This window comes from Moschus berezovskii, chromosome 12 (genome assembly GCF_049115385.1).
Source record: "Moschus berezovskii isolate FMDL1 chromosome 12, NW_MosBer_1.0, whole genome shotgun sequence".
Classification (NCBI taxonomy): Eukaryota; Metazoa; Chordata; class Mammalia; order Artiodactyla; family Moschidae; genus Moschus; species Moschus berezovskii.
The window spans coordinates 64,700,624-64,717,737 of NC_142471.1; the positions used below are offsets into that span (position 1 = coordinate 64,700,624).

Below are 17,114 nucleotides of genomic sequence, written 5' to 3' on the forward strand. Positions count from 1 at the left end.
TATGGGTTTAACTTTAGTCTTTTGAAACTTTTTTTCTTAAAGTAAATTCTAGGATGGAACTGTTGGATCAAGTGAAATGAATGTTTTTGAAGTTTTTCGTGTGTGAATACTCATGACAACTAGTGCTTGTTTAGCGTTCTCCTGCTGCCAGACACTGCTCAGTGCTTTCCATGGTACCAGCTCACTCTTGGTAATAGCTCTAAGAGGAAGGCACTATTTTAGTCCTCATTTAACAGGAGAAGGAAGAGAAACAAGGAATTTGCGCAAGACCACACAACAAGTGGCAGAGCCAGACTCAGATCCAAATCTGTCTTATTCCAGACTTCAGAGTCTAGATGCTGAAGAGTGACGTTTAAACTCACTTAGGTGGCCCTGTCCTCAGCCACTGCTGCAGCTTCTACATGTCAGTTGTGACCTGTTAGTGGCTGTAAATCCTTTCTCCTCACTTTATGTTCCTGTTGTTTGAGTAGCAGATCTTGTCAGCGTATTAACTGTTCCCAGAACTACTTCTTGCCCAGACTCCCCTGTGGGTATGCCCTAAACCGGTTTCCTTCTGATCTTATGAATTTCTGATCCTATGGTTCCTCTCTGTCGATCCAGGTTCTATGGGGCTCTTCTGGGCATGGTTTGCATGCTGTACCTGCTGCCTCTGTGCTGGGTCCTTGCCCTTTTAAACAGCACACTCTTTCTGGGGAATGTGGAGTTCTTCCGAGGTAAGCCCAGGAGAACCGGGCAGAGTTGAGGTCCGGGCTGATCACGTGTTTGCTGTGCCTGCCACCAGGAGGCAGCACCACACCAGGGTCCTGCCTTGGAGAGGGAGGTGGGGTCCAGGGGAGGCTGCTACTAGGGGTCCCTTTCCCTTCCCCAGGCAGATGAATTGCTGCCCACGTGATATGGTGGCTTCTGGGAGACGAAGGAGGGATGTTTTCCTAGTGTTGCCACCCACCTCCAGGGTGCAGTCCCCTAGGAATCACTGCCTCGTCTCTGTGTGATCCCAGAGTACCTGTCTGCTGTCTGGTTTCTGAAGCAGTAAGGCAGTCTGGAGAGGCCTTGAGTCGCAGATGCCTGGGCCTGTACATATGTTTGGGTGATTGCTATGCTTGTTTTCTTCCCTGTGGTTGGAAATTAATTATAGAAGCCATGATTTATCGGGTACTTACTGCATTTAATCTCTCTTTAACAATCTCCTGGGGTAGATGTTGGTATATCTGTCTTGTTTATGAGGCTTAGGTTAGGTAACTTGCTCAGACTTAGGAGGGTGACTGTTTCTTGCAGCAGAGAGTGGGTGCTGGAGGAGGCAGCCGGGTGCAGTGGTGGGTATCCCCAGAATGCCACTCATTCCATCCTGTTTCTGCCTCCCGCCCTGTTCTCCTCACCCGGGGCAGTGGTGTCTGAGTATAGGGCATCTCTGCAGCAGCGGATGAATCCCAAGCAGGAAGAGAGTACCTTTGAGAGCCCGCCACCGTCAGATGCTGGGGGGAAGGGCGCTCTGGCGGACTGCACTCCTGCACCCACGCCCACAGAGGTGAGCACCCCTAACCGCCCGGGCAGAGTCTGGTGTGGGCAGGCTGCCTGGCCTCCCTGTTACCAGCCTGTTCATACCGTGCAGCTCCTGGGCTGGCCTCCTCCTTCCCAGGCCCGCCTCCTCTGAAGTGCTTAATAGTAATAACTGTTGAGTGTTTACTCTGCTGTTCAAGTACTTTATAGACCCATGAAGTGTAGGATTTTCTGAGAATGAGATTGTTTTCCTTGTAGAAGAGAAGCCTGAGGCACAGAGTGGTTGTCCGCAGTCGGTGGGGTCGGGAGTCAGACCCTGCCGTGTGGTTCCAGAGCTCCTGCTCTCAAGCACTATGTTCTGCAGCCACTGTCGGGCTTTTCGTGGCCTGGGCCCCTCTCTCTGTCCTGCTCGGCTGGAGACCGCTCTCTTTCCCCTGACTTCCTTCTTTCCGGTGGTTGTGCCATTTCCTCTGAGGCGTGAACCGCTGTTTTGAGAAACCTGGATGCTGGCTCTGGGGAGGTGGCCTCTCCCCTGGGGGCAGGGCTGTCATTGCTCTGACTATCGAAGGATCTCTCTTCCCAGGACCTCACACCAGGGAGTGTGGAGGAGGCGGAGGAGGCTGAGCCTGATGAAGAGTTTAAAGATGCGATTGAGGTGGGTGGCCTTCCCCGGCACCCCCAGCTGACCAGGTCAAAAGTTGGGTGGTCCTGGAGCCATGTTCACATTTCAAGTCTGGGTTTTCAGAGTTCTCTTATATCCAAGTGAGAAGGTAAAATGTGCCCTGCGCCCAGACTCACTGGTTGAAAGGATGCCACCCAACCTCTGCCCGTTCTCGTGCTGACCTTGGCGTCTGTCCTGGGTGCCCAGGGCGGGGGTGGCTCTGGAGGCCTCTGGGAAACGCCCCGCTGGGGGAGGTGGGTCGTTTACTGCCTCGGCTGGAGACTGTGGGCCTGGTGCCTTTGATGTGGGGCAGGCAGAGTTGGAGGAGGGCATCGCCCCGGTCTCTGCCTGCTCTTCTGAAGGATGAGGTCCGTCAGATGTCCCTTTGAGGGGTGAGAATGGGAGGTTGGAGAAAGCAGTTGCATGGCCAAGTGCTGGGTTGGAGAAAGTTCAACAGTCTGCCTGGTTTTAGGACAATGGTTCACACTGGTAGTTTGCAGAAGTGTTTTATTTGGCAAGCAAAGCTTTAATTTTTTAGCCAATATTTAAAAATTGGAGAGATTATAGTAAAAACTGTGGATTTTTCAGTTTTTCTAAAAACTCAGCAGCTCTGGGAGCCCTGAGTTTGCAGCGGTCAGTGTAGCTGAGGAGAGACTGTCTCCTTCAGAGAAGTCACATAATCCCCACCAGTTCCTGTCATCCCCGGCCACTGAGTCCTGGTGGCATTTGCCATTTATTGTCCTCTTTGCTCTATGGCTTTTTTTAATGGTAGGAATTCACTTCTTTTTATGACTCTTGGAAAGTGGGGGATTCAGGAAGTGGAGGTCTTGGGAGTTTCCTCCAGGCCTGTGGTTTTCACCCTGCTGGCTCTGCTGTTACTGTAGCCTCATCCGCGTGGGCGTTTCCCTTTTCTACTGCTGAGCTTTCTCCAAAACCTGAATGTATGACTGTGGACTCTGAAGTCGTGGCTCTTGAGTACACAGCTTCTCCCCAGCTGATTGATGTTGGGATCCCTAGCGGGGTCTCTGTCAGCGTCGCCCTTCAGTGCGTGCCAGAGTCAGTGTAGTAGCATTCCTGTGCTTCCTTTCGCTCAGGGAACGCCCCCCCAGCAGCTTCCTTCTTGCTATCTTCTCTCTGTTTTCTTTTCTTCTCCCCCGCACCTTGGGAGGCAGGAGACGCACTTGGTGGTGCTGGTAAGTAGGAGCCTTGGTAAGGTGGGCAGGGGCTGAGGGGGTTGAGGAAGGGTGGCTGAGCCAAGGTCGCCACGCCTCGCGGGGTTCACCACGCACGCAGGTCCCAGAGCCCTGTCACGAGGGGACAGGACTGGAAGGAGCTGTTCCCGCAGGAGGATGACGAGGGGGCCCCGTGCCCGGCAGAGGACGAGCTGGTCCTGCAGGACAATGGCTTCCTGAGCAAGAACGAGGTGCTGCGCAGCAAGGTGTCACGGCTCACTGAGCGGCTCCGCAAGCGGTACCCGACCAACAACTTTGGTATGGCCGGGGGAGGGCGGGTTGGAGGTGTCCTGGCCACGGGGCAGAGGTGCTGTGTTCTGAGGAGTGGAACTGTGTCCATGGCATCCTAGGGAGGTAGCATAGGCACAGCGGGGCTGCAGGGGGGGCGTGGGGTCCTTCTCGTGTCCCTGTCCTCGTAACTTCTTGTGGGAAGATGAGTTTGGTTCTGGACGCGCTCCTCTGGGGCCCAGGGGCAGTGTGGTCCTGCGGCAGGTAGAGCCACGGCCAGCTGCGGCACGTGCTGGCTGGGTGAGGAGTCTGAGTGTCTAGGCAAGCCCCAGTGCTGCCAGGTGACCTTAAGCAAATTATTTAACTTCCCCATGCCTCAGTTTTCCTTCTCTAAAAGGGTACTGATGCTGAAGCTCCAATACTTTGGCCACCTGATGCAAAGAGCCCTCTTATTAGAAAAGACCCTGATGCTGGAAAAGGTTGAAGACGAAGGAAGGGGTCGGCAGAGAATGAGGTGGTTGGATGGCATCACCGACTCAGTGGACATGAATGTTAGCAAACTCTGGGAGATGGTGAAGGACGGGGAAGTCTGGTGTGCTCTAGTCCATGGGCTTGCAAAGAGTCGGACGCGACTGAGCGACTAAACAACGACAAAAGGGAATAGTACAAGTTTTTATCTCACAGGGTTGCTGTAGGTCTCAGAAGAGATAATGCTTATTAAGTGCCGGCACATTGCTGGCTGCTGCTACTGCTGCTGCTGCTGCTGCTAAGTCACTTCAGTCGTGTCCGACTCTGTGCGACCCCATAGACGGAAGCCCACCAGGCTCCCCCGTCCCTGGGATTCTCCAGGCAAGAACACTGGAGTGGGTTGCCATTTCCTTCTCCAATGTGTGAAAGGGAAAAGTGAAAGTGAAGTCGCTCAGTTGTGTCTGACCCTTAGCGACCCCACGGACTGCAGTCCACCAGGCTCCTCCATCCAAGGGGTTTTCTAGGCAAGAGTACTGGAGTGGCTTGCCATTGCCTTCTCCACATTGCTGGCTGGTTCATAGTAAGTGCTTCATAAGGGGTGCTATTATCATGGGAGGCCCTGGTCTTTCCCTCAGGTGCCTAGGCACTTGTCTGGATCTTTCCAGTCTGATTGGACGCAAATGGAAAGAAACACTGTCTTCTCGGAATGATAGAGCCCTGGCTTCCCTTCTCCCCAGCCAAGTCCATAGATTGGCCAGTCCTCATTATGACTGACTGTGGAGTGGGTCCAAGAATGTGACCTTGGAGAAAGGTGGACTTGACTGTCCTCACAGCTTGGAGGGACTTCTCTGGTGGCTCAGATGGTAAAGAATCTTCCTGCAATGCAGGAGACCCAGGCTTGATTCCTGGGTCAGGAGATTCCCCTGGAGAAGGAAGTGGCAACCCACTCCAAGATTCTTGCCTGAGAAATCCTATGGACAGAGGAGTCCCGAGGGCTCTGGTCCATGAAGTTACAAAGAGTCAGACACAACTGAGCTGACTAAGAAGCTTGGAAGCCTGGCTCTGATCAGGAGAGCAGGAGCCAAGCCAGATGAAGTTATAGCTGGAGCCTGGAGAACCGGAGACTCAGGGGTCTCCCTGGTCCTGAAGCAGAGCCTTGCTTCTGCCTGTTGTCAGCAGACAGGGAGGAGGATGGGCTGGCTGTGCCATGAGATCCAGTGGGAGAGAGTTCCGAGGAAGCCTGTGGGGTTTATCGTGAGGTATTTGACCTGGGCGCTCCAGGGCCTGCCTTCCTGCTCCTGCAGCCACCAGGGCAGTTGTTTCCTGAGCGTTAGACATCCTGGGACACCCTGTTTCCTTCTGCCCTGCGAATGCCTCCAGGCGTTCAGGATCCCTTCCTTTTATTTGTGATGGTTGCTGACTGCTGCCGAGGGCTCTGTGTCCAGTGGCTTTCACATAAGCTGTCTCACTTAGTCCTTAGAAGCAGCCAGGTTTCAGAAGTCCCAGATGACATTACACCAGACTTAATACTCTTGTTCTGGCAAACTATACTTTTATATCTGTGAGTTTTAAATAAAGCCCCTTAGATGTTCCCATTTTATAGGTGAGGAACCTGAGGTTGAAAAGAGTGACTTGGCCAGTCTTCAGCCAGTACACAGTTGAGTTGTAACTCAGATCCACCTTATCTGATCTCACTCCCTCATTCTTTCTAGCTCACCGTCTTCCCTTTGCCCTGGTGTCTGAAGTGCCCCAGTTTTATGCCTATCCCATTTTTGTATTTGGCTTTTGGTTCAGATAATCCCTCCCGAGATGGGTGAAGGCTTGTCAGGTTCCCACGAGGATGGCAAAGCCAGAAGACAATTATTCTCCTAAGCCCCCCTCAGCCCTCCACGCTTAGGACTGCTTGCTGTCCCTCCCTTGAGATATCGTTGGGCTCTTGGCTGTGAGGGCAAGTATAGCAGCTCTGTTCTGGGGTCTGCGTCCTGAAGGGCTGGGTGAGTGAGCTGCTCTGGGGGCCGTTCTGTTTTGGCTGCCAGTGGAGGGGGTTCCACAGGAGGAGTGAGGGCAGGCTGCTCATGAGCCTCTCCATGGCCTCCACGTGGGGGAGTCTTACCAGGAAGAGCCTCCTCTGTCCTGGAGGCTCTGTGACCGTCACCCTGGCAGTGGTCTCAGGCGCCTCTGTGCTCGCTCTGCCCCTGGGGCATCCTCACATGATGAATCGGGACCTCTGCTGAAAACGGGCAGGAAGAGTTGGTAGGTCTTGGCAAGGAATAGGGGTGTTCTCCACATGCCTGCCTGAGCCGGTATCAGCATGCAGAACCGGCCCTGGCCCCAGCCCGGCATGGTGCGTGGCTGTTTTGTTAGCCCACGTGACTGCCTTGGGGTGCTTGGCCCTGGTACTCCTTACAGTTGAGAGGGGCCAGAGTGACAGTGTCTGACCCAGCTGTTTCCCCCCGGCCCATGCTGCTTGCTGAGGAGAGGCAGAGGTGGGGTGCCTTGCCCTGATTTTTAGTGTTGGGAGCAGAGTCCCAGAGCTGCCTGTTTCCTGGGGTGGCACCATCCGCTGGCGGTGTGCTGTGCTCTTCTGTCTCCTTTGCTCTGCCCGGGTCGTGAGCTGACTGACAGCAGCAGCATCTGCCTTACTCCCACTGGTGTCAGGTTTCTCCCTGCCCTAGCTGGGTCCCCATCCTCCAGTGTAGGGAGTGTGTCCCCTTTTAGTGAGAGCTATGGGGTCTCTGGCTGGACAGCCCACATCTCTTTGGGCCTTTGTGTGAAGGTGAGGCCTGGTGCTCTGTACCTGGCCAGACAGGTGGTCCTGGAGGCCCGGCTGTGTGTCCTGAACCTAGTAATTGCTCTGATTGGATCATCGGAGGTCTTCAGGCCCCTAATTGTAGTAGTCTTGTCCCCTCCCGGGTTTTTCCAGGACCCAGCCCAGCTCCCTTCCCTCCCACAGCCTTTGGCTGGGCTCTCTGGTCCCCTGTTGTGAGCACCCTCCTGCCTTGTGTGGACCCCGGCCTTTCTCCCCTGGCTCAGTGACCCCCATCTGCATGGAGATTTCTGTGCTGAATTGTGGTCAGTATTTCTGGTGGCGCCCTTGGGACTTCTTGTTCTCATCAGTTTCTGCTTCAGGAGCTTATTGGAAGTCATAAGGGCCCAGTGTGGCCTTTCCTGTCCTCCATCCTTCTGGGTTTTTTCTTTCGGCTGCATGTACGCCCTTCATCAGACTGTGTCATTGTTGCAGCCTGCCTTTCCCTTCTTCAATATTCATGTAAGCATGGGTGGGTAGCACGCACAGCTTCTGTTAAGTCCCTTTGCCTTGATGTAGTATCTGAAGGAATGATTGGGGGAATTCCCTGATGGTCCAGTGGTTAGGGCTCCACACTTCCACTGCAGGGACACGGGTTCAGTTCCTGAACGGGGAACTAGGATCGTGCATACAGTGTGATGTGGCCAAGAAAGGGGAAAAGAAAAAAGAATGATCAGTTTTCTCTTCCCCATCTTCATCTCTTCTTGCACTCCCGTTGCCTCCTCCCAGCTGTTTTCTAAGCTGCTGTTGCTTCTTCTGCTTAAAACCTGGTCTGAAACCTTGTGGTCCTGTTGTATCTGGTAGCTTAGGCAGGATCTCTTTCCCTGGCAGTATCTACCCTGGCCTGCCCACCACACACGTGCCTGCACCTCTTGCCCTGTGAGTCTTCTTGGTTGGCACTTGGTTCTGAGCTTCTGTCCTGGAATCTTCAGATGACAGGAAGCAGGACTTTGGTGTTCAGGAGGTGTTTCGCTCTCTAGCGGTGGGCAGAGTGTTTGTAAGAAGATACTTTGGAAGGAGTCGTGTCAGGCAGGTTTCATCTCAGATCATCGGAGCGATGCCTGTTGTCAGGTCCCTCCCAGCTTGGTGTCATTTCAGGGGGAGGTTCTGCTGCATGCTCTTCTATTTGGGCTGGACCTGCAGGTGGGGGTGGAGGTCTCTAAACCCCGGGTGGGAGCAGGGGCGGCAGCTGTGTGTAGTCTGGGATGTTGGTTTTTCCTTTGTGGTTTGAACCTCTCCTTCTGGGTGTGGGCTTCACTCTCTGCTGCCAGCCAAGGAGCTGGGCTGGGCTGGTGCCCTTAGTGTCCCCATGTAGATGACCCAGGAGCAGGTGCGATTTGAGACGTCTGGGCTGGGTCAGAGCTGAGCTGCTGCGTCTGTTTCTCAGGGAGCTGTACGGGCTGCTCGGCCACCTTCTCAGTGCTGAAGAAGAGGGTAAGTCTCCTCGAGGGTGCGTTTGCTGGGGACTTGGTACGAGATGTAGGGGCGTAGTGCCACGTCACAGATGAAGTCTGACTCCTTGGGCCACGTTAGGCCTGGGGTCTGGTGGGATGGTTACTCGAAGGAGCAGGTCTCCCCTCCCTTGTGTCCACGCCTTCACCAGCCTTCCTGTGGGATGTCCCTTCTGGCCTCAGTCCTGCCCTGCTCAGGCACTGCCCTCCTCGTACGGTTGTTCCCCGTACCCGGGGGTGGGGGCTGGAGACTGACCTTGGCTCTCATCCGCAGCGGAACTGCAGTAACTGCGGAAACAGCTTCTGCTCTCGCTGCTGCTCCTTCAAGGTGCCCAGGTCCTCCATGGGGGCCACAGGTGAGTGGTGCAGCCCGGGGGTCGGGGCCTGCCTCCCTCTTCTAAGAGGGGTGCTGCGTGTGCGGAGGAGCCAGGGTCAGTGAGCGGTCCAGGGAACTCGGGGTTTCCTCCATCTCCCGTTAAGGAAGGAAAAATGGAAATATTTGCTGCATGGACAGGAGCATATACATGTAACGTATCTGAATCGTGAAGCCCAGTAGTGAATACCAGTGACCGCTTCACTGCAGTTAGAAGACAGAGCGTGAGCAGCCTCCCCCGGCTCCCCAGCTGCACGCCTGCCTTCCCCAGGGAGGTCACCGTCCTCAGTCTCTGTCTCATTGCCTTGGTAAAGTCTTTAATAAAATAAAAAGCATAATTTCTTTTCCTTCTATAAAAGCCATACATACTCACTGTAAACAAAACAAAAAACCAAGGAAAGGAAGACATTCCTAATCTCTCAGAATTGTCAGGCGTGGACCTGTCTGGGCCTTTCATGCCGTCACCCTTGGGATAAATTCACATGCGTGTGCTTAAAAAAGGGAGCATGTATCACAGACTGCTTTGTAATATGTTGCAATGTTAAATTGAGTGTCTGTTTTTTCATTCTTCTGGTCATGCTAGTAACATATGCTTATTCTAGAAGATTTGGAAATTACTATACAGAAGAAGAAGGAAGAGAAAAATAATCTTGTAATCTTACCACCCAGAGATAATAACCACTGTTAAAACATTTTGGAAAATTTTCTCCTGGTATTTTATTGAAAAAAAAAAGCATTTTAAAAGTTATTCTTTTGGTGCCAAAATAATGTCTAACGCATAGTACATCTGGGAGAGGCTTGCTGTTGGCATGGTCACTCCCGGAACCCCCAGGTCCCGTGGAAAGAGAAGTCTCTGAGGGCAAGTGCGTGAGCTGGGACAGTGAGCTTGTAGGCTGGGGGAGGTGGTTTGTGTGGAGCTTGGGGTGGGGTGGGGAGGTGGTTCCAGCTGGAGGGGCAATGAGCCCAAGGGTATGAGGAAGCATCTCACCAAGTTCTTCCTCCTTTTCAGCCCCCGAAGCCCAGAGAGAGACTGTGTTTGTGTGTGCCTCGTGTAACCAGACCTTGAGCAAGTGAGAAGAGGGGCCAGGGTCCAAGAGGCCGCCTGTCCCCGGGGCCGGCAGTAGACCCCGTTCTCCCCACCCTTAGCCTTGGGCAGCTGTGGTCTGAATGCTGGGTAGGCTTCCCCTCCCTACCCCTGCTGTCTGCACCCAGGTTCTGGAGCGGTCCTCCACTCCTGCAGATGGCCAGTAGTGGTTGCTCCCCTACCAGGACTGGCACGTTTGCCCTGCTCTGTTCTGGGTGTTAGGGAACTCAGGGTTGGGTGGGAAATAGAAGTTAGAGGGCAGCAGTGAGCCAGGCCTGATCTGGACTGGTCTTCTGGGCATCCCTGCATGCCTGGGAGTTCTCTGAGGCCGGAGGTCAGAGATTGGGAAAAGTGATTCTTCCCCTGCTGGGCCCTGGGCCAGGCCCTTGCCCTCCCAGAGTCTGCAGAGGGGCTGCACCGCGTCCCAGTTCCACTGTTAGAGTGTTCCTGTGGCTGTCAGGAGCTCATCGTTTCCCCGCCAGAGGGCATGGCCAGGGCTATCAAGACCAAAAGCACTTCTAGAAACAAGGTCAGAGTTCCCAGATTCTCTCAGAGGAAGGCCTGGCAGAACCCTTCAGTATTAAGCAGAACAAAGCACGGGGAGCCACAGCATCTCAGAGGGCCTCAGCCCCACCTCGCAGAGACCCTGGCTTACAGACTCTGAGCCCACATGTTATCCTAGTGTTTTCAGCTCTGCCGGGAAGATGCTGGGCACTCAGTCACTCCTGCTCCCCATGTTCAGAGCCTTGGCCACCCTCCTTGGGCCTAGAGCTACAGCTTTCCTCACTGGCCTCTCGTCCCATGGAGTGAGTGTGAGGCCAGGTGAGCTCAGCAGAGGTCCTGAAGCCCTTGACCTCTGGGGGCCTGGGAAGTGTGGGGTCTCGCTAGGCTGGTCTCAGATTCCAGGGCTGATCTATAGTAGGACAGCCTCAGTTCCGGGATAAGGCCACCTGGGGTGCCCAGGTGTCTGCATGGGCAGACACATGTGGGTTGCATGTGTCTGCAACAGTTTTGTGTTCACCCTGGACTCTTAAGGGCTCAGTGTCCCTCCCTAAGCCATGAGCGGGCTCAGGCACCCCTTCCTTCCCCAGGAGCTTCCCTGCCTTTTTGAAGTATTTATTTATTTATTGCATGATTCCCTGGAACACGGGGCACAGGGAATGGGATCAGGAAGATGGGGGCCCTCTCCTGCCCTAGGGTGCTCCCCTGGACTCATGGACTGCCTGGGACTCAGAGCCTGGGAAGTGGAGACGTTTCTATACTCTGAGCTGGAACATGAGGAGGCAGGCTGGGAGTCATTGCTCATCCTAGGCCAGGTTTCTTTCTCGGCCAGCCAGTCTAGGAGCCAGAGGCCTGCCCCAGGCCCAGAGGGGCAAGTCCCTGGGGAGCCAGGCAGGCCTTGGTAGACCCCCTTCCTCAAGCTCCTTGGTCCTGTTGAGATATGAGTTAAGTGCTCATGCTTTATTTACACTGGAGAGGAACTACAAGGATGTCTTTGTATATGGAGAATTGTCAATAAAAAGGCCTCAAGATTCCTATGTTTTCGTTCTGGTCCTTGCCTGCCCCATCTCCCTGAGGCTGGAGAGCCAGGTGCCCCCCAGTGCTGGCTGGGTTTGCAGGCCTGGGCTGTGTCTTTAGGATGGGGTGGAGGGGCCACGGAGGCTGAGGTGGTGTGTGAGCTGGGGTTGGAGGAAAGCTGTGCCTTGCGCAGGAGGTACTCAGCGAGATGCCTGTCAGATTGACTTGAGGCACCGTCTTGTGACCACATTGTGAGGGCCAGGGCTTGGGGTTAGGACCAGAACTCGGTAAATGCTAAGCCACGCAGGCTTTAGAATGGAAAGATTTTAGCTAATCCCTCTGAGAAAGCAGGAAAGGATCAGCTCCGGGGGAGGCTGAGAACCAGCCGGAAAGAGGATTGGCTGTGAGATGGGAAGTGGGAGCAGTGCTCCGGGGGTAGGGGGTGGGGGTCGGGGGTGTTTGTTTGCTGGGCACCAGGCACCATGAGAGGTGCTTCATACACATTTCATTTAATCCTCTAGATGGCCCTGTGAGGTAGGTTCTGTTTTTCTTCCCATTTTACAGGGGAAGAAATCGAGGCCCAGGGAAGTTAAGTAGTGGCTGCAAAAGGTTTGGCATGGAATCTTGCAGAGTGGTGTCTTCCAGACTATAGGCCTGAGGCAGTAAAGCGGGGGCAGAGGGACTCTGCCGTGGGGTCGAGGGCAGGTTGCAGCCACAGCCTCACGACCCCGTGCACGTGCACCTTGGACTGCATGCTCTGGGAGTCCTTGCACTGAGGCCTTGGTCTGCGACCTCCTCCTAGTATGGGAGAGCCCCAGCAGCTCCCAAGGAGCCCCAGGAGGCAGGGAAGCAGCCGGAACCTTGCTCTGGCAGTTTTTACGGAAGAGCATGTTCACTGTACTTAGTACCAAAGTGGCTTCAGCAGCCTGGTAGTCCAGAGGAAATGCTGGAGGAGTGGAAAATAGGGTCTTTGAGCAAAAGAGCACAGAGTGGTAGCACAGGCCCAGGAAGGAAGTTCTTGTGGAGGGCATGTGTCCCAATTGGTCACTTGGAGGGATGCTCAGAGTTCATCCAGTCCAGCCCCTCACTGCGGGAGCCACGCTACATCCACGTGAACACACGGTTCCCCACCACATTGGAGGATAAAGCCAGAGGGGCTTTCCTCAGAGCCGGAGCAGTGTGCACTAGCCGGGGAGCATCCCAGTGGTGGTAAAGGCAGGTGCTGTGTTGGGCCAGCTCCACACTTGGCCCTATTCTACATTGACTGCACCCACGCTGGAGTGAGCTGCTACAGGGAGAGGCTTGCCCCCAAGCCTTTCTGTGCTGCTTTCCTCATCTGTAAAGTGGGTGGAGAGTGGTCTCTTATCTCATGGTTGCTGTGAGGATTAAAGAAGACAGTCCACTTGTGGGAAGTTAGGTGCCTGGCACATAGTAAATGCTCAATAAACGCTAACTTATTTCTCTCTTCCTGGCAGTCTTCAGGAATAGCAAAACAATTCTGCCCCGCATGGCTTAGAACAGCGATTTTTTTAAAACCAGAGAATAATTATAGATTATTATTCAGGAAAGAATGAGGCCAGACTGTAGTTTGGAAAAGCAGAGTCAATATTTTATGTTGGGAAAATGAAAACAATGTCTAATGTTGGTTGAATACAGACTATAGCTCGAGGAGCTTTCAGGACGTAGTATTCAGGGGCGTGAGAAACAAGGTTTTCATCTGGGGTCAGTGAAGAAGGAAGGGTACCTTCTTGTCCCCTTGAGGTGCATGTGAGGGCCTCAGAGTAGGCCAGCAATGGACAGCTTTAGAGTGCAGGTACCACTGGGAAATGGAGAATGGAGCCATGGAGGGTTTTACGAGTGGATGGTGCCTTCCAGCTCTCTGGGGTCTACAGCATAGAGGGCACCGAAGGTGGTGTAGCCTAGAAGACAGATTGTCTGTTGTAGAATTGGATGCCTGGTTTTAAAGATGCCTTCCGGTTTGTTCTCAAGGACCCAATGAGGGGATGGGAGCCAGGTCTAGGACGGCCCTGGGGCCTGCTAGGCAGACCTGGATGGATAGCCAGCTCCCACAGCCTGACTTGGGTTGAGGGTTCTGTCCATCATTTTTTGTGGGCTGCTTATGGTGGGGAGCAGTCTCCAGTGATCCTTGGCAGACCTTGAACTGGCCCTGGTTTCTGGGGTCTTCCGGATTTGTGGTTGTTGGTCACTTGGCCCTCAGAGGTGAAGCCAAGAGAAGCACCAGTATCATCCCTTTGTCTCCATGGAACCTTCGAGGCATCAAGGGGTCCTGCCTCCAGCATCTCTCCTGCAGCTGGTGGCTTTAAGATCATAGTACCTATGTTTATTGAGCGCTCATAGTGGGCAGCGTGTGGAGTGTGTCATCTCATTTAAACTTCATGAGAGTCCCCAAAGCTAGGTTCTGTTATTAACTTAACCAATGAGTAAGTGGAGTTAAGTAACCTGCCCAAGGTCACATAGCTAGTAAACCATGGAGCCCTGGTGGGAACTGTGTCACAGGTGCTTCTGGGCACTGGAGAAAAACTGGGTCACTATAGCAGTCCTGACTGTCATCTACCCTCTGTTCTGCCTTGCCCCCACAAACTCCAGGAGATTTTGAGACGCTGAGCTAATGGAAGGGGCCTGCCCACCACTACCCCTAGCGAAGTGGGGCTCAGCCTCCAGGGGAACAGAGGCAGTCTTGTGGCAGGAGCTCCCCCAGCTCCCAGCACTGCCCCACCTCCCTGGCTGAGTCTTTTTCAACACCCAGAGCAGCACATTCCATTCTCGGGCACAGCTGGGGGCTGGGGATTCCGGGTCCCCTTGGCCCCAGCAGAGCCTGCCGTCTGGACTGGGACACTGGGTTCCAGCCACACACATTCCAGCAACAACCACCCCCTACATTGGATTTCCCAAGGAGTGAACTTTAGCCAGGATTACAGCCAACTGAACACTTGTGGGATGTGAGCGTCCTTTGTGGGACCCAAGAGGCTGGATGCTGACGGGGCTGAGAGGGGAGGAGGAGTGAGGGGGGTGTTCAAGACTGGCTTCTCTGCTGCTCTCAGGGCCCTTGGAGTGGGATCTGAGCAGGGGCCCCCCAAAATTTTCCTGTGAGGTGGGGTAGCAGAAGCATGGCTGCCTCCACACCGATCCTGCCCGCCTGTCTTCGGCTTTGCCCCCGGTAGGCAGTAGTCCCCAGGGTTAAGAGCATGGGGGTCAAATCCTCACCACACTGCTAAGTACAGCTGTGTGTCCTTCAGTAAGTTCATTAACTTCTCTGAACCTCAGCCTCCTCACCATTAAAATTGTTGTTCAGTTGCTCAGTCGTGTCTGACTCTTTTGTGACCCCGTGGACTGTAGCCCACCAGGCTCCTCCATCCATGGGATTTCCCAGACAGGAATACTGGAGTGGGTTGCCGTTTCTTCCTCCAGGGGATCTTCCCAACCCAGGGATCGAACCCAGGTCTCCTGCGTTGCAAGTGGGTCCTTTACCACTGAGCCACCTCTTCATTAATGTGGGGACGGGGAATTCCCTGGCAGTCTAGTGGTTAGGATTTGCACTTTCCCACCCCAGGGGGCACAAGTTCAGTGCCTGGTCAGGGAACTAAAGATTATGCCTGCTTCTCGGTACAGCCAAATTAAACAATTAATTAAAAAATAACAAATGGGGATAATACTAGTACCTACACTGGGATGTTTAAGTCAGAGTGCCAAAGCACTTGGTTATTTAGATATTAATGGGCTTGGTCTATTGAGTGCTAGTGTAGTAGTATATGTCTTCTCCCCTCTACTGCCCGACATACCTGGGTATGTATTTTCTGATACAAAACCCCAAATGTAGACTCTCCCCCTTCTAGAAGTAACAATTATGACCTTTAGATGTTCCTGCCTTCCTGCCAGAAGCATTTCTTAGTTGGTTAACAAATCAATTAGAAATTTAATAAGCACTTATTTTGCACAAGCACTGTGCTAGGTCAAGGCCTTTGGTTAATAAAAATACTAATGACTATTTAATGAACATTTTCTAAATGCTAGGCCTTGTTTCCAGGTATTTTTTCATGCATTTCTCTACTTAACGCTCAGCCACCTTATGAATTAGACACGATTACTCCATTTTCCGGCTGGGCGGTAGTCCCAGTGTCACATGGTTGTTAGGTCACAGCATTGGAACCCAGAGCTGGGCTCTGCTGCCTTTCTCGCCTGATCCTGAGTGTTGGAGGCCTTCCGCAAACCCCTTCTGTTCACTATCAGAACGCTGGTTTTGTCCTCAACTGAAACACTTGACTCCCTTGCTCCCTTGCAACTGGAGCTGGCCATGTGACCTGAGTGTTGGCTGGTGAGCCAGAAGTGGAAATCTACCAGGTGGGACCTGTTGGGAAATTACTGTTTTCCTGATCAAAAGGGCCAGAGGCAGCTGAGGGGCAGCTTTTGCTCTTAGCCCTTCCCTGCCTTGCTCCCTGGAATGTGGCTGAGAAGTTGGGAGGAGGAGGCACCACCCCCAGGCAGAGTGGGAAGACAGAATGAGCCTGGGACGTGGACCTCCCAGCTTCAGACCCCCTTGCATGGGGAAGCCCTGCTGTCCCGGGGTTTCTGCTCCCTGACACGCAGTGCAGACGTTTGCGGGGCGGCCCCCGCCGCCCATCTCAGGCTGGCCAGGAGGGAGTGTTCTGTGGCTGGACAGAATGAGCAAGGGCTCAGGCCTTGCTGGGCCTCTTGGGTGTCTGGTCCCAGGGAAGAGTCCTGGGGGCTCTGACAGCAGGTGTTGGGGACAGAGGTGAGGTGCAGAGCTGAGCCTGCTGCCTTTGTAGGGGTGGGTGAGGAGCGCCTTGCTGGGGCCTCCCAGGATGGGCTCAGGGAGCCCCTCCCCGGCCGCTCCCTCTCACGGGCTGCCAGCACCTGACAGAGGTCAGTATTGTGCTCCGGCCAGAGGCAGCCCGAGCCCTGTGTATTCAGTGGAAAAATAATTCCTGGTCCTGGTTGACCATAGAAGTGTCCATAAATATTTGGTCGGTGTAGGAGGCTAGGAGACAAGAGGTGGATTCAGGGAGCCAGGTGGGCTGGGCAGGCTTTGGGCGAGGGTGGGTGGCAGCGGCGTCCTCAGAGGGAGGAGAAACAAGCGGGCCTCTGCCGCTCCTGACCTGTGGTGGGGCCACCTGACTGCCAGGGAGGTGATTTATGGCCAGCTGTCAGACCACCTGTTAGCTGGCACTGGCCTCTTCGTTTCTCGCTTCTCTGAGAGCTGTGGGAGCAAGCCAGGGTTTTTCCTCATCTTGAGAGAACATGGCTTCATTGTTAGGGAGGAGCAGCAGGTCTTGATTGGACTTGGCATCCCAGCTGAACCCCAGTTGGTGAGGAAAGCCATCTAGGGGTGTCTGTGGCCACCTGCTCTGGGTACATCTGCCCTGTCCCTCAGCATCTGCCGATGGTACCCCCGGACGCTTTCCTGGCATCATCCCTCCCATATTCTGGACATTTGAGTGACAGTAGCCTATCGCCTCCGTTTCAAGGCTTCTTCCCTTGCTGCCTCATCCAGCTCAAAGTAGCAGCCTCCCTTTGCTCTGAGCTCACCGAAGAAGGCCCTGGAAGTGTTAAGAGCTGATTCCCTCCCTGCAAGCAGGACCAGGACTGCTCCAGCCTGAAGAAGCTCAGCCCCTTGCCCTCCTCTGGCCTCAGCCGTTGGCTTATCTGGATGGAAGTTCTCAGTCCTGGGTGCACACCACCCAGGGGGCACCTGGAAATGCTGATTTCAGAGCACCCTCTAGAGGTTCAGGTTTAATTGCTTTAGCGTAGGGCCTAGTG

General features: G+C 54.1%; 1 protein-coding gene across 8 annotated transcripts in view; it reads left to right on the plus strand.

Annotated features, from left to right (window-relative positions):
• Window positions 1-17,114, plus strand: part of ZFYVE27 (zinc finger FYVE-type containing 27) — a 57,536-nt gene that overhangs the window by 11,750 nt on the left and 28,672 nt on the right. For 4 of the 8 annotated variants that reach the window (XM_088842238.1, XM_088842236.1, XM_055424933.2 and 1 more), the window contains 7 exons: window positions 601-713; window positions 1,386-1,525; window positions 2,081-2,152; window positions 3,504-3,648; window positions 8,280-8,326; window positions 8,618-8,699; window positions 9,726-11,338. In XM_088842238.1, the coding sequence (XP_088698364.1) occupies window positions 601-713; window positions 1,386-1,525; window positions 2,081-2,152; window positions 3,504-3,648; window positions 8,280-8,326; window positions 8,618-8,699; window positions 9,726-9,790 (664 nt within the window). In that variant the 3' untranslated portion in view covers window positions 9,791-11,338. The other 4 variants (XM_088842237.1, XM_088842239.1, XM_088842240.1 and 1 more) reach the window with 4 other exon arrangements.